At 44.7% G+C, this 25180-nt stretch overlaps 1 protein-coding gene across 1 annotated transcript in view; it reads right to left on the bottom strand.

Annotated features, from left to right (window-relative positions):
- DNAH10 (dynein axonemal heavy chain 10) overlaps positions 1-25180 on the bottom strand; it is a 2725177-nt gene that overhangs the window by 174719 nt on the left and 2525278 nt on the right. Inside the window, exons 70-71 of the mRNA XM_069619694.1 lie at positions 7520-7720; positions 5398-5607 (exon numbers count right to left, since the gene is read on the bottom strand). Coding sequence (XP_069475795.1) covers positions 5398-5607; positions 7520-7720 — 411 coding nt within the window. The remainder of the gene's footprint in view (positions 1-5397; positions 5608-7519; positions 7721-25180) is intronic.

Genomic DNA, 25180 nt, shown 5'->3' with positions numbered 1-25180 from the left:
GCATCCTACGTATATCTAGACAATGTAGAACATTATCTGCCTCTGAAGTAGGCTCTGGAAAGAATGTTGGCAGCACAATTTCCTGTTTAAGATGGAAGGAAGAGGTCCACCTTAGGTAGAAATACTAGGTGCATTTGTAGAACCACCTTGTCCTTGTGGAATACTGTGTAGGGTTCCTTGGCTGAGAGGGCTTGAATTTAATTAATTCGTCGATCCGAGGTTACTGCCACCAGAAGGGCTGTTTTGCCAGGTGATCAACTTAATATCGGAGGACGACATTGGCTCAAAAGGCTTATGAGCCAGAGCCGCTAGAACCACATTAAGGTCCCAAACCGGATGAGGTCTGGTTTTCGGAGGATATATTCTTGCTAAACCTTGAAGATAGTTCTTAACCACTGGATTAGCAGACGATAATAGTAATTTGTCTGAGTTCCGATAGACTCTGATAGCTGCCAGATAAGTACAGCATGTATCCACCTGTACACCGTATGTGCAAGATATGCGGAAAAAGATAGTACATCATCCAGGGAGCATGAGAGGAGTTTGACTTTACTGTCATTAAACACCAGAATCAAGACCATTAGCTTTTATATTGATTTCTGGTAGACTTCCTGCAAGCCTTTTGAATTATTTGCATATTTTGCTGTGACAATCCCAGATGTCCTAACGTTAGCTCCTCAGGAACCGATTCGAGAAGGCTAGCTTGTCGGGAGCCGAATGAATCAGTGACCCCCCACCCCTCTGCTGTGTTAACAGGTGATGCTGCCCTGTCTGTAACTGAATGGGCCTGGTTTGTGACAGATAGAGCAGATCAGAGAACCACACTCTTAATGGCCAATGGGGCGCTTTTAGAATAATCCTGCAGTTCTTTCAATTGCTGATCTTGCGGGCCACCCTTTGAATAAGGGGGGTTGGAGGGAAGGCGTATTCCCACAGAGGGTTCCATGGTATCTGAAACACGTCCCCTAAAGATCTCCTGCCCTGGCCTGTCCAGGAGGCAACGAGAGGAGATTTGGTGTTCTCCTCCATGGCAAACAAATTCACACACGAATGACCACACTTGAGGAACACCCTGCTCAGCGCCTCTTGGCTAAGTTGAATGAGGTGTAAAAAGTGGCTGCCAGCCTGCTCAATCTGTCTGCCTCAGAGTTGTCTTCCCCTGGTAGGTGGACTGCCCGGAAGGGAAAAAAACAGAAACCACCGCCCAGCTCCAGGTCTCTACTGCTAGTTTGCATAGGACTAGGAACCTTGTCCCTCCCTGCCTGTTGATATAATAAATAGCAGTGGCGCTGTCTGTTCTGACCAAAACTATCCTGTTCTGTATCATTGGTTGAAAGGATCAGGGGTTCAAGCAATTTAATCGAGCCACTCTTATGCAAATCTTCCAAAGCATAATTTCACTTAGAATAGTTAAGAGTAGTGATGTGCAGTTAGTGGATCAAGTTGAATCAGGTGAAAAGGTTTCAACCAATATTATGTTTCAATTTGATGAATTGTTGGATAATGACCTATTGCAGGTAAATGATCTGTTTAAAAAGGGATATGAAGGTTGTATTGTTTTTATTCCTAAGGTTAAATACAGTGATCAGTACAAACAGAGACAAATGGTTGACACTAGTAGGAGGGTGTTAGGGTGTGAACATGGACTGGGTCATAGATGTGGGATGGACAATAGAAAAAATACTGGAAAAGTGGGTTTTGAACAAACGTTATTGAATTGTGAGGAAAATGGGTATTGGCAGTGGCTACCAAAAGTTTTCTAGGTGCATTTCCAAAAAGAGCCCTAACCAAAGTTTTGCTATTTGCTGCTGGAACACCCTGGGACCATTTGCACTATGATGATGAGGGGGAGTTAATTGATCATTTGCATCTATTTCCTCTGATTATGTTGCAGGAAACGTGGAATGTCGAACCTTTTGACATAGATGGTCTTGTTTCCATTTGTTCCAATGCTGTGAAAGGTGAAAGAGAAAGACATAGGGGAGGTCTTTTAATTTCTATTGATAACACTTGGAGTCACGACAAACATCATGGAAGCACAGAGACTATCCTTGCGTGGAACATAAAGGTTTATGGAAAAGTAAGTCAGAAACTATTAATCATAAATGTGCATGGCCCGCCTAGTATGACCTTTCATGAGGGAAATAAGAAGAGTGTGGAAGATATCCTTGATTCTTGCAGCATTTGCACCTCAATTCTAATAGGCGTTGATTTCAATGCAAAGACCACCCTTTTTTATGGGTAACTATGAAACTGAGGTGTTGCCCATGTTGGTAGAGTAGTCTAAATGGGATAAAAAGGGTATTTCTTGGGCAAATCTCTTAAGCCACTATGGTTTCACTATGCTAAATGGACTTTGTGCAGGGGATAAGAACATGGGATACACAAGAGTTCGCTCTGGTCATTCCTCTACCATAGACTAAATGTTTGCTAATCAGGCAGCCTTGATGCTAGTAATTGATATGTGTATAACCATAATAGAGGAAAGCGACCACTTTCCCTTGTGTACATTTTTAGATAAAACGATGACCTACAGACTGTTAGATAATTCTAGAGCGATTGTCTTAAATAATGTGGCAATAAGACCTGAGGCGGCCAGGTAATGCCCCTGGGGCCATAGTTACATAACAAAGCCCCAGGTGCATTACCGGTGGCGGTATTGGCCTGCCGCCAAGGGTCTTATAGCCATTAGTACCCCGGCCTGTTATACCGGGGTACTAATGGCATTATTTTATGATCTGAAATGCTGCCGCGTTTAGAAACAGAAAAAAAAGTCAAATAAAATGCCCACCAGGAAAGGGAAAACGTAGTCCGTTTTCCCGTTTTCCCTTTCCATGGCAGATATCGGGAGCAGACGCGCTGGGTACAGAAGTGTTTCCAGCGCGTTCGCCCCCGAGAAAAAGAAAAAAGAAGGTAAGTGGGGTAGGGAGGGAGGGCGGGGAGCAGATAGTTGGTAGGGGGGAGGATGGAGGGAAAAAAAATGACATGAGTCCCCGCGGGGGACGAAGGCTTGGGGAGGCTCGGAGCGGGGAATGCCCCATTTCGAGCCTCCTCATTGGCTAAGGGGCTGCCACGCCCCCCACCGTGAACAAAGGTAGGTATGCTCGTACGTCCACGGGAATACCATGTGGTATGGCTCGGAAAACAGCCAATCCACATGTAGTATTTCCCGTGGACAGATTGTGCCAGGTAGTAATGAGCAAAATTGCATCAAGTGGAATCCGTGTAAGCTAACGAAAGATAATGAAATTGCCATAAATTAACTTGGAAGTTTCCTACATGTAGACTGTATATGCCACATCAATTCCGATTTTCAGAGAAGTAAACTTTTTGAAGGGGCCTTAAATTAAATAAGTAATAAGGTGCATGTGGCTAGGAAAATGAAGAATAAACCTGCTATTGGTACACCATTTTGTTCTCGTTGAGATCCTTACGACCGTGCAATACAAGCTGAAAAATGTAAAATGAGGACAGATATAAGGAACACAGTAAACATTCAAAGGAACGGGGTAAAGACAATGTTGATACAATGGTCGTGATTTTGATTAAAAATATGAAGAGAGAATTCAGCACTTGGCTGCTTAAGTATTGGAAAAATAAAGAAAGAGATACATGGCTGGCATTCATGTAATCATCCCCCAAAATCAAACTGGTTTCAGAAAAGGTTTGTGTACAATATACAATTTGTTCACATTTGTATCCTTGATTGAATACTCCTGGTGAGAGAGCTGCCGGTCTATGCTGCCTATATTGATTGTAGAGCAGCGTTTGATACCATCTTGCATCAACGGCTTTGGGAAAAACAAATTGCTCGGATATTCCATGAGGTCTCTTATCCATGATCAACAGGCTATATTCTGCTACTCTAGTTAGAATTAGAGTTGATGCTACTGGTAGCGCTACTAGTTGGATAAATGACAACAGGGGTGTTAAACAGGGCTGCACCCTTGCACTAATTTTGTTCAATGTATATATGGCTGATTTGAAAGAGGCTTTGGCGGTACCTGGTACAGACTTCATATAATTTGGTAGATTTGCAGTATCCAGGCTTGGATACGTGAATAACCTGCTGATTTTAGACTACACACCAAAGGGTTTACAACTTAAACCTGAAGCAGTGGGGGTGTACTATGAAATAAATGGTCTCACAATAAATGCTGATTAATAAAAAATCATGGTTTTTAGACCCACAAATACAGCAATAAAGAGATATTGTTGCAAGATAAAAAATAATATGATTGAGCAGATTACCAAATATAAATATCTGGGAAAAAGCAGTGGCCACTCACTCCAGAGTTTGCTGACAATTTGTGTATGGTTATGACTTTAATGTTGTTTGGAGTGGACATTTGGGGTATGCGATACAGAAGGATTCTAAAAGCCTTTGAAGGTAAATAATTGAAAAATCTACTCAGACTCCCAACTACTCTCCCAATTGAATATATGTATACCTGGAATTTAATATGATTAGTGTAGAAACTGTTGTAGAGAAAAGAATATTATCATTTAGCGGGAAGTTATTGTTTGAAGACAAAGGAATGTTACAGGGTAGAATTAGCTCCTGAATATTCCTTTTCATTCTTGAGTATTAAAGGTGGTTGCACAGAAGGCATAACATCAGTTATAAATCGTTGGACATCAGTGGTGGTTTACATTCCGGTGATCTATCCCACAAAGGGGCTTGCGAAAAAAATCACTAAACAGTTATGATATGGAGCAGGTTACTGACTGTCTATACACCAAGGAAAAAAGTCGTTTTTTAAAATTATTATATTGGAAGATTCACGTGCCCTAAATACATTGAGGCTTAGCCTCATGGTTACATTGCAGGGCGTTATATCCGTATAAAATGCATCCTAGTGGATATCCTTGAAATTATAGGTGTACGAAGGGGCTTGAGCAGGTCCTCCGGAGGCTGTAGATTGTGTGGTGATTGTGTGTTCGAGACTTTCAAGCATATTTTGATTTAATGTAATAGCTTGGATGATATACATCACCAATTCATGAAAAATTATTCTTGGGCATAGATTTTATGGCTGGAAATTTTTTGTAAGTATTAAAACTCAAGAGATGGGAGGAGACATGAAGCACTTCAAAATTCTAGATAGCTGTGGCATTCCAAAGTAGTTTCGCAGGCTGCGGGAAAAAAGGTCTTTGGAAGCAGCGGGCTCCATATATAATGCCAATGACTTCACATCCAGAGTCATGGGTGTCAGAGACACCAAGTGGAGCTGATGTAGAGCCACAGTGCACACACTGGTGCTGAAACCATTTCTAAAGGCTGCCTAACACCTGGAGGATATTTCTAAGATGAGGAATCTGTGCGAGGAGGGAATTTATAAGAAAGGGTAAGGTGTTGAACACATAGGCATAAAGCTTGTCACAAATGTATTTTACCTGAAAATCAGATTCATTAAAATCATATGGCACATTCCAGCCAATCTTCCCAAACTTCCTCCGCTCCTGGACCACAGCATGGAAGAATGCAAGCACATAAACCAAGGACTTGAAGGCAGGATGCTGACACGCACTGAGTGCCTCACGGGAGATCTTGAAGTAGGTGGCCCTCATGTTCAGCTTCAAGCCATTAGGGGGCTCCGTCACCACCTACAGCATTAGAACAGACAAATTAAGAAGGACAAAAAAAATACTCTCTCTCACACTCTCTCACTCACTCTCAGTTCTAGGCAAATACCGCCTCATTAAGAGGTTGGAGGTAGCCTTGCTGGTTTTACGGGCAAGGCTACCCCCAAACTCGCATCCGGCTCTGGCACCCGCGAAAGGGGAATCACCAGGCCATTCCGACCTCGGCGGACCCGTTAATTCCACTTGCGCGGGTGCCAGAGCCGGTACGTCCCCATTCCCATTTGAGCCCCCATAGGGCACAATGGGAATGGGGAGGATGGTAGCAGCGGTACTGTTTATAACGGTATTGCTGCTACCCTCATGTTCTGCTTGCGGGTGCCGGTACGGCCACCTGGTCAGACCAGGTCACTGCAAGGGCACCCGCGAGCAGAACTCCTAGTATAGCGGTACGGTAGCAACGGTGCCGGTAGCGATACCATCGCCGTTGTTGCCTTACCGCCATACTCCTAATGAGGCCCCATGTCTCTTAAATCGGCTGTAATAGGAATACCAAGATATAAATATTTTGTTGCAGCAATAAAATCCACAATTGGTTTTATGCTATGTTAAGTGTAATAAACATATTACGCCTACCATCCCCATGAAAGATCGCTTAGTGCTGCTTGTGAAACAAGAGTGTGATGGATGGAGTGTGTATACTGATGGAACAAGCAGGATTCCAGCTATTTTTCTGAATAAAACTTTCAGTGGGGCGGATGGGGTTTAAGCAATGCGCTCTAAAGCTTTGGTGCAACAGTCGAGAATGCAAGAGCCACTTACAAGTGTTAGCCATATTTCCTTTCTATCCGTCAGGGGCTTGTTTCAATGTGCTGAAAGAGACACGTTGTGTAACAAGATTTGATTTCAGCGCGCGGATTGAAGACCTTGTGCTAAGTGTTGGCTTGTCACTGTCTATGGAGCAGCACGCCATGTACTGCAGCACCAACCTGTTTAGCGGATCTATTTTGGAGTTAGGACCTGGTTTGCATGTTGGGACTGGCACTGACCACCCACCTAATAATCAGTCGGAGTCCACAGCTTTTCAGCGAACTGAGAGGTTTTGCAGGTTTTCCAGAAGTAACCATTTATTTGACCTGGCCTAATATGGCGTACTTCACTAGCATCATCTGCAGCAAAATGTCACATTTTACCTGAAGGACAACAGCTTAACTTGTGAAGGTGGCCGATTTTGAGGCGTGGGGCACTTGTGTATTGTTCAGGAAAACAGGAACATTTGTTCTGGGCACCAACGAAATAAAAACAATGGCCAAATGATCACAATTAAATGAAAATATAAGGTGACCAGCGCATTTCCAGGGGACTGTTTCCAGCACATTACATGCACTAGTGACAAGAATGCTCCCGACATTGATGTGCGACAAGCTCCCAGCGCTCCACGGAGGCTGGGTCGCATTGCCACGTGACTGTCCTTCGGTAAAAAGAAAAAAGCATTTCCTTGTTTGAAGGATAGAAATGCAAGTGGGAGGCACTGCCCTCCCATTTCCTAAAGAAAATGCATGTACGGTTCTGAGAAAGCACAGGGGAATGGCTGACTTCTCTGCTTTTCCTGTTTGTGAATACGGCATTCACATCAAAGTGGGCCCAAAAGACCACTTATGTGCGTAAAGGGGGGGGGGGGGAAGGGCATCTGAATGTGTGTCCCTATGATGCGCACATCCCGATGCCCATTCTGGAGTGGGATGCAACTTCTTTGGGAGGAACTAGTAAGATGCACCCGCTCATCTCATTACAAGGGCCAACACAAGTGTCAGGAAAGTGGCCCAATGTTTCCTGAACCATGCTGCGGATTGGCATCTTCGAAGCATCAAGTCTGGAAGACCCGTCAGCCATTTTTGGCACGTTTCTCATAAGTGGGCACTGTGGTGCAGTTTACCTTGAGCGACCTCTGCAGTATCCCGATCGGGAAGTCCTTGATGGGGTCGGTGGTGAGCCACAGGCGGAAGTCTGGATGAGGTTTCACAATTCTCTCCAAGGCTTTCTCCAACTCTTTCAGCCATTTCACCAAAAGATGGCAGTTCTGCAACATCAGCCACTGGCCTCGAGCTATGGCTGTGTCCAAGAGCTGGAGGGCAACCTGTTGTAATCACAAAGAAAGAGCAAAAAGCAAACATCTTATTAACTGCTCGATTTTGGAAAGACCACATGTTAGATATCATTTTTCATCATTTAGAGAACACATTTCCCAGAGAGTCCCAAACCACACTGCTTGCTTTTTAGTTCAAAGTAGATCAAGCGTTCAGAATGAGTCAATGTAATTGGCATATGTTGAAGCCAATTATTCCTTCAAAGATATTGGATACTGCTCAACACAGTCCCTTCCTAGAAGAGCTCATTAAATATTGAGAGTGACATTTGCAAGCCAACAATCAAGCAGCCCAATGTATTAATTTTAATGAGTTTTCAACCCAGCTCAACACAAAGGCTGGCTGCCAGTTTTAGTAAGGATTTTAAAGGCCAGTTAAGTGACCGCTCTACAGAGGATTATTTAAGATGAAGATTGAAAGAAGTAGCATGTACGATATATGTAACTCGTTGTTTCGATAACTGCTAAAGTTCGACGGAGAGAGGGCTGCATATACATTCCACAGACAGATAAATTAGTCCATAACAACAATGAGTACTTAAAACCTTTAGTAAAGAAATTAGAGAATAGAGAAAGAAAAATTCTCTATAATTCTTCACTCAGCAGATTATACAAAGATGCAGCGAATTATTTCAAACATATTCACTTTCTGGGTTAAAGAACTGGCTGTACAGAAATAGAGAGGTCTGCTAGAAGATATGAGATTACGTTTTTGATAACAGCGGTGCAGGGACGCAAGATGACCTCAGATGGAGCGGTCTTGATGATCAATGTTTCCTGAGAATTTAGGTTTAGCAGATGGTCATCAATATTCTAAGCCAGCCACTTAAGCATTCATCTGCCTGGGACTCTTATGCGCCCTTTTTCCCGACATCTCTGCCGTTGCTCTGCCCTTACTCTTGGTACTGCCATCAAACGCATATTCTCTAACTTCTTGAAGATGAAGATGGAGCAGACTGGATCTCTATGGCTGTGATATTCTTTGTTTTTGAATAATGGGGGGTGAGAGGGACGCATTATTACCCTAGATGAAGTTAAACAACTGAAGGACACGTCCAAGGCTCCCCATAATTATGTGTGCATGTGTTTGGGGTTAGATTGCTTATGTGCGCAACAAAGTGAAGGAATGAGGTACTCTCGCAAGCAAGTGCAGCCGACAACCAACCAGCTCATTGGGGGGCTTGCTTGCGTCTCCCCAAGACATTCTTTAGAACTAGTGCACAATGAGGTCAGTTTTAAATGTCAAAATCTAGAACATACTTTAGCTTGCTCTACATAAATGCATACATTTCAGATAGCTTTGGTGAGATCTCATCTGAAATTCCTGATAGGGGCTGTCACTCCACTACTTACGTTGGAATTAGGAACATGCGTTTAAATGTATTGAAAAAGGAATATCCTTTTGTCCCTGGCCTATGTTATTTCTTGCATTCCAACAATTGCAGGTGTATAAAAATAAAATGACGGGTTCCAATATGGAAAGCAAAAAATACAAGAAATTGGTAAAATATTCAAAACTAACATTATATTTATTTCTGTTGAACTGATTTAGAACATGCAAAAAAGATATTTTTTAAGAGGTACAATATCAAACATTCAATAAAACGTCCTGAACATAAAGAACTAGGATAGATATACAGTAAAATTGTGCTTTGACGAAAGAGTTTCGCTTCCCATATGAGTAGGTGAGATAGTTCTATGAGTTAAGCACTCGTCGTAGCGCTATGACTGCAACCTACAGTTACAGGGTGGAATCTCAGCCTTTCATCTTTCAATGTCAATACATTCAATAACACAAATCAGGCTCTGATGACCCCTGTTATTATTATGCTAGGTCAGACATCACTATAAAAAGAAATCAGATTTTATTTAGTAAGATAGATGGCGTGGGAGATAGGTTACCTTTGTGGCAGCCTCATCAGCTGGGCGTCCCTGCATTCACATCCTCTTCACACCCCTGAGGCTCAGCCTCTGAAGGTAAAGGGGGTTTGAGGTGCAGATCAAGGTGCACCCGTGCAAAGGAAATAACCTTGGCATATGAGAGAACTATCTAAGCATGGAAGGCTGTAACTTGCACATGATGACTGCGCCGGTCATGCAACAGCTATAACTGGCATACCGACCTGTCTATATGAGGATTTACTGGCATACATAGGCTGTGCCACTGTGGAATGAAGTTTGCTGGATATGCCACTGGAACATCGAACTGCATTCTTGGCACCATGGCATATCAAGGAAGTTCCCTAGTCAATATATGGTTGGTAACTGAAGCAACCATTTGTCTGTTTCATGAACTATTATTATTATTGATTTACAGCTGTTGCAAGTTTATTACAAGAGTAATGCCCTTTCCTATGCTGTCATTGAGGTCAAAGGACATGAGCCACAACTTCCTGTGCTGTATTTGAGGTCCTGTGTCACGCAATGTTAATTCTTTAGTGGTCACCTTCGCTACCCCTGATGTTTAAGTTCAATCACATCATTGCTTCTTTGGTTATTACCCTACAGTGTGTTCTTGTGTTCCATCACAATTATAAAACTAAAGAGGCTTTCTATATTTTGTGTTTGAGCCTACAAGAAAAATATGAATATTAGTTAATCATGCATCATTAATAGAGCCACAGACCATGTCAGCGACTATTGTGATACCCACTCAAAATATGTCCTCAACAGGGATGGATTGAATTCCGAATTTCATCCCCACAGTAACTGGCAACAAATACATGGGGATAGGTAAGCAAATGATGCACAGTTGGGCTAAGCAACTGATGCACAATTGGTATAATTCCCATTTCTGTGTAAAACGTACATCACAGAATTAAATCATCTCAAAGAATGAATGTATCAAAATAATGTAATAGTAGAACAGTTAATTTCGGCTTCTATATATAGTTTCATTACCACACAACAGACAGATTTCAAGGATGAAGACAGCCCAATGCTGCTTTCACTCTCATTGAGGATCAGATCATCAGTGTGGTGTAGTCTGGCATCCTTGGGAATACCTACCAAACACCATCACATTTATCGTGGATTTAAAATATATATGTAAAAACACTTATACCTGAAATGTGAGAGGAGAATAGACCATTTCATCTAACAAGTCACACATGTTGCAGTAAGACCCAGCAGCCATCCCTGGAAGTTTTACTCCAGTTCTAAAACACTGGACAATGCATTGTGGGTATGCATTTTAGCTGTAAGCATAAATCTTTGTTCCATGTGATGGAGGTGGTGTTGTCTTGAAGAGCAGCATTTTTTTATGCATGGATTTACCAATCCAAGACAGACATTGTTCAAGGATGCAGACAATCTCAAATGTGTTGGACTCTCATTGGGGATAATCAGTACAGTCTGACATTTCTCTTCTTTTATATACAGTGTGGGGGGGGGAGTCTGGAATTGAAAATTGTATGTACTCCCCTAGCATACTGATGCATTATAATATTGAGTGGGCACTGCAAGATGCCATGTTTAAACACTGCTTCTTGCCCATGCAGGCTGAGGCTTTCGGCTTTACTGCGCATGTCCTTGTGATGAAGGCCATTCCCCTAATGTGTAGCTCTGCTCGCATTCACATCTCCTACTTCTGACGTGTTTCACTTTTGGCATTATGTTTGCGTGTTTTAGGCTACCACTTTCTTAGGGAAAGCGACTTTAGCAAACGGAAGTTGTCATATTGTAAGTGTTCTCGCCTACCTCAGACCGTGTGAACCTTTGAGAAGTATATTCAGCTCAACTAAAATTACCACTTTATGCTGTACTCCCTGATAACACTGTCTTAACGTGTGAGAACGCAGCTGGTATCAAAGACTTGTATAGCATGGCTTTGTTTCCTGCGTACAACATTTTTTCAGTTAGGTTCATTACCCTGTCTGGACCTCTCCTTCCATTGAAATCCATGTGTTCCTTTGGGTATAAGAGAACGGTGCATGGAGGGAGGGCTGCCTCATCTGCGTCAAAGTCTCACCCTGTCGTTGGTTTGTGTTGTCCTGTTGCTTGCTTTTTACTAATAAATTGTTCACCAAACCATCGGAATAGTCAGTGGTAATTTTTCCCCAAGTTTGTGCCTGCAACATCGGATTCCCACTGGACTGCGGCCAAGTCCAAAGGTCGCCGGAGAGCACCTTCCAGTGATCCCAGTGGGTCCAGGAGATATTATTGTGTCAGAGGGGAGAGCTAGCTGGAGCTCCGGAGACTCAGGGAAGGTGGACATAGCAGATGTGGAAGAGCTAACCGATACTCGTCAGTTGGTGAACATAGGTAATTGCATCAGTGTATTGCCATGTCTTGTGTGAGCATTGTTTGAAACGGGTTGGGGTAAATGTTTGTCTCTGGTTAAAGAATTCTGAAAGCTAAAATCTGAAAACATTTGTAAATATTCAAGGATACAGGAGGGAAGGAACCTTGTAACGGAACTGTTTATCTGAATAAGAAAAAGTAAAACAGGTTGGCCACCGCACCTTAGAGTAAAAAAAAAGTAAAAAGAAGCGTATCCATGCTCCCTACTATTTTAAGAGGACATGAGGGCACTGCACCAGGCAGAGTATTGTAGTATGGATCAGGTACTAGGATGGATGTGTTCTGTATGAGTGTGAAGAAACTATTTTGGATGAGAGCACCATGGTTGTATTGTCTAAACCCGCACCTCAACACTTGAAACCCTAAATTTACAAATCAGCTGCAACCCTGCTTTATATTTCACACTCCCCTCTATCCTAATACGGGAGCTGTAACAGGCTTTGTTTCAACCGATTCTTTTATTTATTTATTTTTTCATGTATAAAGTTCACCAAAGCCGTAGGCATCAAGGCGCTGTTACAGAAACCAGTTACATGAAGAAGATAGTAATTACAGTAGTAACAGGCATTAAAGGGCAATTACATGCAGATGGCAGTTTTCTTTACAGTACTGTAATATCCTGGATGGGTCTTGTGTGAGCTGCATAGTTATTAAGAGAACAGCCACGTTTTGAGAATTTTTTGGAAGATCCAATAGGATTCTTCAGCCATCAATGCGGGTGGAAGGGAGTTCCATTGTTTAGTCGTTATGAACGGGAAGCTGGAACCTCCTGCTCTTTTATGGGTTTTAATTTGGGCTGGAAAAGTCGGTGAGAATAGGGTGTTCTAGTGGGCCTAGAGAAGATAACCTTCCAGATTTTCTGGGATAGGTAAGGTGGGGCAGACTTGGAGATGCATCTGTGCGTAATAGACAAGGTTTTGAAAATGATCAGTTCACAAATCGGGAACCAATGCACAGTTCTGTGTTTTATGTGTTCAGATTTTGGAATGTTGAGGGCCGCATGAAGAGCATTGTTTTGTATGGTCTGTAGTTTTCAAAGGTTGTGTGCAGTTGTGCCAGCAAAGAGCACGTTGCAATAATCCAGCCTGCCGCTGATCATTGCGCGTGCAATGGTTAGGAATGTCTGGAGGCGTTATTCAGTTTGGTTGACTATAAATATGGTGTTAACACAAATAGGAGCAGGCGAGGGCAGGCAGTCGGGGATGTGGGGAGGGTGGCAGGGTACGGTCTATGGGCCAAATGCGCAGCGAAGTGCACATGGCGGCTGCCAAAATGCCCCCCAAAAACTAAATAGGCAGGCAAGGGCTGCACAAGCTCTGGAAAACTTTCCGTGAGGCTGCATTCCCGAAAAGGCTAAGCCCCCTCACAAAAAAGTCCCCCCAACCCCCCTCAGATGGGCTATTTCAAGTCTCAAAAGTCGGAGGAACAGAGGTATTGCGTGGTTTGGGCAGTAAGAATTCACTATACACACCTCCTGGTGGCCTATGTGTCCATGTACAATCACGTTCCTGCCCTCTTTATCTAGTTCAGCACTGAGGAGTCGGAAGGTGATTTGTGCATCAATCCACACAAGGACCCGCCTAGAAAATTTAGAATAAGTGGAACCGTATAACTCCCTCCCACCCCCATCTGGCTAGCAGTAGCTCCTGATCAGCAGGCAAAAGGTGCATCTCCTGCAACAGTGCAATCATAATCTTTTTTCTACGCAAAAGCCACCGCACTTGTTTCCTACACAAATATGTTCCCAACCCTCTGACGTTCCCTGTCACTATCTTAGTCAATGCCATCATTATGGGACACACACACCCTCTGGGACCAAGAAACACAGTGAGGGGGGACCCCCGCATCAATCTAATTTCTCAAGTGCATAGCTCGTGACAATCCGTGATAACAAAACATGCTGAAACCGAAACATTCTATCCCAAAACGTGGGACAGTAACATTGCCCAACAGCTTCCAGCCGCTCGGGTGTGCCCATACTCTTCGTAGCAACAGGCTACTAGGTATATGCAAATGTACCGCTTAGCCGGTACCAGTAGTCGACACTACCATGGGGGAGTCAGTAAGTTCACACCCTGGGCAGCGGTGTTGCACCCCCGCCATAAAGCGGCTGTTCCAGGCAATCAATTATATCAGCACCTATGGATCAAAAAGAACCACGCTTGGAAAATTGGTAGGCGCTGTGTGTCTATCCCTTGCCATCTGGTGGGGTATACATGTTCTTTTCTAGCATTCCAGTGTGGTCCATCCATAAGTTAACCGCTTCCGGGGTTTCAAACATGTGCGCTTTCCCTTTGTGCAATACCTTCAGCCTGGCCGGATGAATGAGAATATTTTTCAGACCTTGAAGACGTTCATTGGGATGACCGTGTGATGTATAATCGTGGAATATTGCTATCTTGATGTTCCCCCTTTGTAGGGCACCTCCCTCTCTGAGTGTTGTAGTATTACATTCAATCGCTGAAGCTGAGGATAATTGGTCTCAGATTGGATCCTGGTGGGGTCTTTTCTGCAAGGTTCAATGTGCCCTCTCAATTGTAAACATCTGAGACAACTTCCCGGGGCCTACCTCCTGCAGTATCATGTTTTCAATATGAGATGTGGCATCTGTACCCACACACCCCTCCGGTACTCCAAGTACTCGAACGTTGTTCCGTCGGTAGTGTCCCTCCGCATCCTCCACATGGTCTTCCAATATGGTGTTTTTAGTTTCCAAGGTTTTCAGCCTTTGCATTAATTCAGCCATAGTGGAGGTGGTTTCCTGCAGCAGTCATTCCGTTGTGGTATCCTGTGGTATCCTGAGAGTCTGACTGAGTCTTTTGCGTCAGAAGGGGCTCAATGTTCTTGTCACCCATTTCGTTGGGGTGCTTTCGCTGTGCTGCAAAAGAGTCCATTATATTGGGTTTGCTGGTGCCTTTTTGCTTAGTAGATGGCATATTGTGGATACCGGGATGGTCACCCTGTCAGCAGGCTATCTGTATTTGCAGGGCAGGTCAGCTGGCACACCCCACAACTAATATTTTTGATCCGTACTCTATTCTGCCGCTTTGTCCAGACCCTAACAAGGATGGTGTGCTCTATCAGCGCAGTGGCTTCCGTGCTCTACTGGGGTAATAGTCGTGGCTTGTGTCGCTTGCAGTGAAAGGGGGTGCTCTCACACTGACCCGTTGCCGTCAATCAGAAGGACAATTAGGGCTTTCCCCACCGGCCACCTCCCAGCAATCCTCCACCATCCTCTACACTGTTGGCAATCTTTTAGCCCCAGGGGCCCAGCGCATCACACAACACCAGTGTCACCCAAAAGCGAGGGGTCAGCCAGGGTGGGCGCCCGGCGTACTTCAAAGACCCACCTAGTTTAATGTCCAGGAGCACTGCAGATTCGTGACACTGTCCCTTCAGCCGCCCAGGCACAGTTTGGAGCGACACAGCTCACTGCAATTGTCTGACGGTGCAGTCCCGGGCAAGGAGAGGACAGCGGACCGGCTGTCCTCCCCTTGACGCAGAATAGTTCAACCTGCTGCGTAACGTCCCAAGCTGCTGTATCCTCCGCTCCATGCCGGCTGCTTGTGTTATGTTGCCGGATGGTCTACAGCTTTCCAAAGGCACTGGAGTACACTATTCCAGCCAGGCTGCTTACGGTCTGGGCGAGCAACCCGCCAGCACCTCTTCTGTGTGGTTGTGGCGGGGGGGACGTCAGCATCTCGGATCGTCCGCCATCTTGTCCTCCAGTCAGCGTATCTTCCACCAGACATTCCGTTTTCACAAATGAAAGGCACCACGACCAGCGCCAATGTCTCCACAACTGGGCAGAGTAGCACACGCAAGAAATGTCTGAATCTTGCCTATATTAAAGGAGTTTTGATCAGGATCCAGGAAGGAGCTATCGCTGCACGCATCCTCTCGGCATGAACCTTGGCCACACCCCCTCACAGTAGGCTACTGTGAGGGGTCAGAAATGAGAGGCAGACACGTATTAATATTTTCAACATCAGCCATCTTTTTGAAGAAAAGGGGTTGGATGAAAGCCTGTCCCTATCCTAAAGAGATATTCGCTACTGTGAGAAATCTGAAGGCGTCTCCCTGACTAGTCCCGGGGATCTATCATCCAGGTGGCCAGGACACAGCCATCGCTATTGGATCCAGTTCCTGGGGATGGACCAGTGAGGGAGGATAACCTGGATGGGGGGGTCCTTGGGGAGTGGAAGTGGGTTACCGAGGGGTGAGACGCGGTATCCATCTTCTTATGACACCTTTTCCCCAACCTACCACATAAGATACGCAAACACTTTAACCCCCCCTTTTCCGACGCGAACACTTTCGCATATCACGAAGGACGACGGACTAACACTCGCGCCAATTACCTGACATGTCCCAAAACCAGGGTCAGGCAATTGACCAGAAACGCACACACCTGACTGCCCTTTCACTTCCCCACAGGGACAAAAGGTGGAGCACGAGAGCACAATACGAGCAAGGCAGACCACACGACGAGAGATCTAACTCAGCATGGCAATTCAAGGGGAGGAGAAACACGGAACAAACCGATAGGGTGACAAGGAGAGAAGCAACATGCCCTTTCAGACCAAGGCACGTAAAACCTCTGCAGAAGGAATCTTAAGGCCTAGAACAATAGCCAGCGTGTGGAGCAGCAGATGTCAATGGTAAGCGAGACCCTCCTCTGCTGATAGCCAAGCCAGGGAGAGACGCTTGTCTCTGTGGTACCAACCATGACTCCAAAGAGAAGGACAGCCAAGCAGTTCATCACAGTCGAGTGGAGAGTCGATAAGAAACCAAACTCTGTTGAACGAAAAGTAGCAAATGGCTAACTGAACTGTGAAAGCATAAAGAGCAATAGATGCTAAAAGGGGACAAACCAGCAACAGAGGAGTCAGGCATCATGTGGGTGCTCACTCAGGAAAACACAGGGCGATTACCCGATTGTCGAAACTACCAGTACCAGAAGGCCTTGGGAAAGGCAAGATCCTGGAGTGATCACATTCTCCTCTCATCTCACTCTCTCTACCCTCAGGCCGAGTCAACCCACACACTGCCACCCACCTTCTCGGTCATGTGACCCATGAAGTGTGTGTCAGTTGAGGCTTTCGCCACCACTTTCTCTCCCCCTCCACCATCTCTGGCTGACTCACATCCTGATACAGCCCTTTCCATGCTCCACTCTTCTATCTCTGATACTCTTCATGTACTTGCCCCTGTCATGAGGATCCGCTTCAAGCCCAAAGCCAAGTGCATCTCCTGGTACGACTCAGACCTCGTCACCCTTAAACGCAAGTGTAGGGTGCCTGGGTCAAAATGGCTGGCATCTTGTGCATCCTCTGACAAACTGGCCTGCTGCCTGCCCCAAAGGCAATACCGGCTCTCCGTCCTCACTAAGAAGAGAGCTTACAGCCAAGCCTGTGTCTCTGCGGCATCTAACAACTCGCCGGAACTCTTTAAAATCTGCAAGGAGCTGGCCAATCCTGCTGCAGTCTATACCTCTCCTGTCCCCTCGCAGGCTCTCTGTACGGCCTTGGCTTCTCATTTCATCTCTCAAACCCAGGACATCCTGTCCAGCCTCTCATCCACTCCTCCTTTCTTCTCTACTCTCTCCTCTAACTTCGGCCACCTTTCCTCCTGCCTTCTTTCTCTGTCTTTCCTCTGTTCACCCCTGACAAGGTTTTAAGACAAGTCTGATCTATGAAAGTCTCGTCAAAACAGGTTCTTCCAAGTTCTTCCAAAACCATCAAGGGCCACATTGACACCCTAGCTCCAGCCCTGGTCGACTTCTGCAATCACTCTTTCACCACTGGAACCATTTACCCTCTTCTTAAGAAACCCTCAGCCGACCCCTCCTGCCCAGCTAACTATCGCCTAATCTCCATCACTCCTTTCCTGGGTAATCTCTTGGAAAAGCTGGCGATCTCCCAGCCTAATTTTTGCACTGAATCTGTTGGTTGTCTCCATGACCATCAGTCTGGCTTCAGAGCAGCCAGAAGAATGGAAACTGCTCTCCTGAACATCCGTGAAGACCTGCCCTCTAACCTTGATGTTAATCAACCTTCTGTCCTCATCCTACTCCATCACTCTTCTGCTTTTGACATGGTCAACCATGCCATCCTGCTCAACCAGCTACGTGATAACCTAGGTTTCACTGATTAGGCCCTGGCCTGGCTGTCCCATTTCCTCTTGGACTGACCCTCCCAGGTCCAAATTGGGTCCTTCCTCTCCTCTATATCACTCTCTACCTGTGGTGTTCCCCAGGGGTCTAACCTTTCTCCCTGGCTGTTCAACCAATACCTGGCACCTCTCACCAACTGCATTGCCGCTCTCTGTTCCAACTTTCAATGCTATGTGGATGACACTCAGCTTGTTTTCATGCTCCTCCCTCTGCCACATCTTCTCCCTCTCTCTTTTGTCTGTCTGCAATCCAGGAGTGGTGTGCCACCAATGATCTCTGCCTTAATGCCAGTAAGACAGAGATCCTCCTCATTGGCACACCCGCACCTTCCTTTCCGGTCTATCTCTGGCCGGCCTCCCTGGGCCCTCTTCCTGCTTCCACCTGTGAGGCTAAGAACCTCAGGGTAATCTTCAACTCCACACTTTCCTTTTCTCCTCACATCTCTGACGTCTCTAAGAAGTTACACTACCAACTGCACCTCCTGAGAGGTATTCTTCCTTCCCTCACCTTCCTCCAGAAGTTCACTGTCTCCGAGCGCAGGGTTCTCTCTAGGCTGGGCTACTGCAAAAGCCTCTTTTTAGATCTGCCTGCCTCTACTCTCCGCCCTCTACTACTCATCCAGAACAAGACTGCAAGACTTGTCCTTGGCCTCAAGCCCATGGATTGTATCTCTCCAGCCCTGAATTCTCTCCTCCATTGGCTCCCAGTGGCTGCAAGGATCAAATTCAAGACCCTCTGCATTGTCCACAAGGCCTTCTAGGGCCTGGAACCGCAATACCTCCAACTCACTCTTTGGAAATATCTTCCTACTCAAGCTCTTCGCTCCTCCACCTCCAACTCCCTCAGGGTTGTTCGCTTCTTCAAGCAACGAGTTGGGGGTCGAACTCTTTCTTCAGCAGGTGCCTCCCTCTGGAACAGCCTCTCTGAAACTTGAGCAGAACCATCTCCGGATCCGGAAGCACCTCATGACCTTCCTCTTTGCTTCCGCCTTCTCTCTTCCTCTCCCCTGCTATCTACACTGGTCACCTGGCTACCCTCAGAATTCGGGCCCAGGTACCTGACCGCCCAGTTGCACACCCGCACTGCCTCCTGGCAACCCTTCCACTTGGGTCTGTATCTGCAACCCTACAGTCATCTTACCTGCACTTATTGTACACCTGCTATCTGCACTTTAACTCTCACACTTACCACCTGCTGGCCGCACAACTTGTTTTTTTGTTTTATCCGTGGTATGGCACTCTCCCATCCTCCCCTTCCCCTGGCACGTTTTCCCCTCCCCTCTCCAAAGCACTTGCACAATCTCAATGCCACTAGGCCTAGTAAGATCTTGATCTTTGTCATCCCTCTGTTTCCCCTCCCTTGTCTTGTTTCACCTTGAAACACTTGTGTATAGGCGTGTTATAAATAACTTATATCATATCATAAAGGGGGTCAAAGTGATTATACAGGGGTCTTGTAAAATTTTCTGTACAGTCAAAAGTCTTTGACCGACAGATGATTGTGAAGTTAAGGGAAGTGAATCCTGCATCGTAAGAAATGAATGAAAAAAGGTATGAATGACACAGATTGGCAAGAGTGAACCTGAAAGAGGGATGTCGATAAAGAGGGGGCGAAGTCTAAAGTCCCGAAATACAGTGTGTTGACAAGAGTAAACCCTGCTGAGGGATGCCCACAGTGAACTGTTTAAAAATACAAATAGATTCGGGAATGACACCAACAACATTGCATTGAAAGCCATTGTGAACCCAATCGAGGGAGGTGAGCAGTTGAGTAAGAACTGAAACCGGAAGAGGGGGATCCAGGCGTGAGAAGCCAACACCCACCGACCCCTGAATGCAACAAAGAAAAGTACAAGAGGGAAAGCCTTTGAATGCATGCCATGCCAGGGGGACCCCTTCAAAGAGAAGCTGATATTCGAGAGAGGGTTTGAGCCTGAAGTGGGGGGCCTAGGGGTGAAGAGCTACCACCCAAATAAAATCAGAGAAGAACTCTAGAACTTTTATTGAATCTTTGTTTTGAGATTTTGAAATTGTCAGGCCCTCGAAAGCAAGAAAACATAGATATTGGAGGTCCTGGTATCACTAAGGAACTTTCTAGGGATCTGCGCCAACGTGCAAGCAGCAAGGAACTTTAGTTGATTATTTTGAATACATTAGGTCCACGGCGGCATGAGACTTTTTGGTAGAAAAGCGACTTAACCACTGAAGGCCCTGATTGCTGAGAGCGGAACTGTTGGCTCGTGCTGGGAAAGCTCGAGTGTGTGCTGTGCTCTGGAATCCTACCTTGTCCCGTGCTTAAAACGTGGGGAAGGGAGATCCCGATGACCGCATCCTGACTTATTCTTTTTGAACACTACCTTCTTTCTTATAAACATTATCCCACACTTCTTTAGTATTTAGCATAAGGATTGGCAATAGCTTTTTCTTAGTATGGGTCTATTATTTTGACAAGACGCCACAAGCACTGCCTTATTTTTGTTTGATGGTCGAAGCTGGCTCCCATCTTAGATTTAGGTTTAGATTAGGTGTTTTCCAACCTACTTTTACAGTTTAATAAACATCCTTGAACTTTGATCACTTGTGTCTGTCTTTACTGTTGCCACCATGAGTTCCTTACACTACCTAGGAAACTAAAAGTAAAGATCAGTCTGAGTCTCGTCGTCAGACATATAAACTTTCCTTGTATCCAAATCATACTACTCTAAGCCTCACACTAAAATAAATGCTAAAAGTGAAAGGAAATGTATCTGACTTATTTTTTGGAAAAAGTGTTCACAATTAAAATAAGTAAATAAATCCAACAGAAACAGTATTAGTCCAAGGAGGAGTCCTTGGATCCAGAGGGTGATGTGATTTCCTTTTTCCAGGATTATTTAAGTATGATGGCAAAAGTGTCACTTTCAAACAATATTTTCTTATGGATGGGAAAAGTGTCTCTCCCAAATAACAGCTTCTTAAGGATAGCAAAATTGTCTCTTCCAAATAACAATTCCTTAAGAATGGCAAAATGTCTCTTTCAAATGACAGGTCCTTTAGAATGGCAAAAGTATCTTTTCATGGTGAAAAAAGTCTATTTCAAACAACAGTTCTTTTGGGATGGTAACAGTATCTATGGTATACTCATTTACCATATACTTTACAAAACAAATACGTTTCATTATACTATTTTCTGTGGACCTCCTTGTATACTCACCTGCAGGAATCCTTGATCCGCTGGTATACTCTCCTGCCAGGTATCTTTCTACTCTTTATACAACTTCACTGGGCCTCCTGTATACTCTCCTGCCAGGAAACCTTTCTGGGTCTTACAAATCCCCTGGTGTACTCTCCTGTCAGGTATCCTGCCTACCAATGTACTTCATCTGGTGTGTTCCTTTCACCAGACTTCTTCAATTCACTGTACTTTAATTCAGCACAGTTGTGTTACTTCACTATGCTTCGACTTCATTAACTTGATGTACTACTTGTTCCAACTTTTCCCACACTAACATCTCATGTATGGGAACTTGTTTCATTGGCTTCAGGTACTACTTCTTCCAACTTACCCCACACTGGCATCTCATGTATGGGGATTTGCTCAGGTTCTGCCTTTTTATATCTTCATTACTATTAATTGGCTTGGGCTAATGCTTGCTACAGTTTTTTCCACATTGATATCTCATGTTCACTTTCTGTCTTTGTATGTCACGGGGTGGTATTCCAATGTCTTTGTCTATTCATATGCCTGTCGTTAAGCCTGGGACCCCCAATTGCTCTGCGTAGACTCACCAGTGTATTGAAGCATCTCCAACCCCTGGCAAACTGTTGCGGTGAAGCTCCCCCTGTGGGGCGGCCTCCCCTGCAGTGCAGACCTCCTTTCAGCTCTCCGGGTCTGTTGTCTTTATGTCCGCGCCCTGATGCCTGCAGGTTTTGGTGCGTTACAAATAAATGTAATTAAAAAAATGTAATTAAAATAACTGCCAGCGTGACCGCTGCTCCTCTGCACAACCGTACTCCGTTATCGCTGCCAGCTCTCTGATGATTCTCTCTCTCTGTGCCTGCAGTGTCCCTTCTGGCCTCACGCCACACTAGTATGGAGTGCTTGCGAGTGGCAGAGTTCCTGCGTCTCGCAGCCTGGCCCTTCTCCGTACTGCTGTCTGCTCCGGGTCGGCTTCCCCTGTCTTTGGCTTCACTACCTTCTTCTCTGGTTCTCTCGTTTTCAAAGCGACACCATTTTTAAACGTCCGCTTACTCAAACCTCCCCAAACAACTAGTCTACAGTAGAGACTTGGTGTCTCTGTTGATCCGCATTAACTGCTTGATCCTCTTCCTCGTCTCAGTAGCTGGGGCTTTCTGGGAGTTGGAGTTCATAGATTATCTGTGACTTCCAATGTAATATTGTTCAGAATTTCTGTTTAAAGAATCATTAGAGATAAGAGATGTTAAAGGAGGGTTATGTGTATATGAGGCATGGATGATGTTTTTCCTAGAGTGATTTTCAAGAAGAGGGTTTGGGGGTTTACAACGGGAAGGGTTTGTACAGTGGCAACAAGCCATCAACATTTTAGGAATGAGGCAGCCTTCTTCTCTGTCAAGGGAAGAATACTGAGTCTTTCCTGATGGGGTCCCCACCTTTCCCCGACAGCCATCTCCTCCGATGTAATCCTACCTCATAATACCACTCCCAGGGACAGGATCGGGTAGCGGCTGCCGTCGCCTGGCCACATGGGAGGAGATCTTTGTTGGGGAATTAGTGATGACTCCATAGGATTCATCACACTATTGGAATGGTTTTTTCCTCCAACACCACTCATGAAGTTGTGTGAGAAGAGAAAAAATAACAGGGGGGTATGACAGAGGGGAGATGGAGTCACATCAAATGGCAATTTTGGGCCAGGCCATATAAACAAAATAATTCCTGGGCAGTTGAATGGAGTTTTTGCAAGAAAAATTACACATTTTTATGTGCGGGCTGCTCTATAAACAGATAGGGTGGTTGGTGGGCATATAGAGTAGCCTGGCTTCAGAAAGGCCTGCTCAAAGGCAAATATCTTCGGTGGTTAAGATATTCCAATTGGAATTCCAATAGCACAATCAAAAGTAGCTACAATGCCATGGATGTAAGGCCCCCCATGGAATGATGTGATCACTGGTGCGCTGTTGAAATAACATTCACTGTTTGCATTGTCGAGACTAATACCACAGAGAACACTGCACACAGATAGTTCAGTACCCTTATTTGTTTTCTGCAGGCAGGGGTTGAAGGAATGTCAACACAAAAGACAGAAAGCCTCGTTCTGATTTTGGCAGTATTCCGAAGGTAAATCCGCTGCAATACCGCCAAACTCAATTACTATCACCGCCACTTGGTCCCGTGAAGTTACCAAGGGTGACATGTTATTTAGCCGGAATACTAGCGCTGAGCGGTATCTTAAGCCATGTCCGGTACTTCAAGCCATATAGTCAGCAGGGAGGCATGTACATAATGCAATCGCATTAAAATATATTTGGACAATGATTAGAATTCACTGTTAAGGTCAGGGAATTACATTTAGTGTGGATGTCTGGGCTGTGTGACATTATCTTTGTTATGGAACACACAAGCACATTGCCTAAACAATACTTCTTGGATGCACTCCAAACAGTCTGGGAAGCATTCCAATTGTGCCAGTTTGTTATAGTAAACAAAACTAAATATTCTAGCTAATAAAAACAATGTTTAAAGGAACTACAATGTTTCTGAGCAAGGCCCGATATGGGAGAGAATGAGTGAATGCATGCTATAGGTTACTTAGCAATTAGCCGTAGTGCTATAAGAAAGGATCTTACTATAGACATAAACAAGCAACTTGCTCCTGCTAAATGCTGATGGTGAGTCATGACCTAAGCAGCATCTTGCTCTTGCTGGGTTGGGGAGGGCTGGAGGAGTTTTTCTGATGGAGCTGGAAGATACAGAAGGCAGACGGGGTGTTGGAGGAATATCCATAGAGAAGCACTGGAGCCACTCTCTCGTACAGAGAGGGGAGGGGAAGTCCCTCCTTTTTCCTCGTCTAATTTTTGAAGCAACTAAATTGGATTTTTGGCTTTTTGGGGACTTTTGCTATTTGCTTTTGAGAACAACTACTACTTTTAATGAAGCCGTATGCTCTTTAAGGGTATCAGCTCACCAACTATTCACATTTGACTATTTCTGAAACCATGTTCAACTCCAATTGACACGGAAACCTTTTAATGCATCTTTTCTTACTCTTGCTGCTTTTTGTTATCCATGGTGGTTTTTAGATTCAATAATTTGGAATGTTTTTCTTGGATTGTGCACACCACTGGTATCCTGGCAATTCTTGCTTCCACAACTCTCATCTCCCTACCTTCCAAGTATAGTAGTGAGTATGAGAACCTGTTTCACCCATCTTTAATACCACATTGGGAAGGAGCAAGATCTACTGAGGGGGCAGGTCTTTCTCTGAGGTTGCCTGACAATATTATTGAGGTAGGGAGTTACTATTGAAATGGCTATTATGCTTCTGAAATGATTGATTAGTCTGGAGTAGACATAGATGCAAAGACAATGATAGCTGCATATTCATTGCTAACCTTTTGCATATTAAGCATGCTATGTGTAGGGAATATAATGGTAGCAATGTTTCTATATTACTTGTTTCTCATAATTAAAAGATTTACACTATACATGAGAGTGTAAAGGCCTTCATTGAGTGTTCATTACTGAGAATATGTCAGAAGCATTTGAACATGAGCATAATTTGTGAGGCATCTATTTGAACGTACTGTGTACCGATACACTATACATGATGCATGTCTGTAATACACACACACACAGGGTTACTGGAAGGTTTAAGCAGTGGACCATCAATCAATAAAATATATGTGACATTAGCAAGCTAATCCTGTCTGGATGACAGGGACTAGACGATCACTGCAGTGGGCTATTGCCTACTCTCTTTACTGATGCACATTGACAAGTATATGCATTTCCCA

The sequence above is a fragment of the Ambystoma mexicanum genome, chromosome 10, assembly GCF_040938575.1.
Source record: "Ambystoma mexicanum isolate Mex_15411 chromosome 10, UKY_AmexF1_1, whole genome shotgun sequence".
In the NCBI taxonomy this organism is placed as follows: domain Eukaryota; kingdom Metazoa; phylum Chordata; class Amphibia; order Caudata; family Ambystomatidae; genus Ambystoma; species Ambystoma mexicanum.
This window is presented reverse-complemented; position numbering and strand designations above follow the sequence as displayed.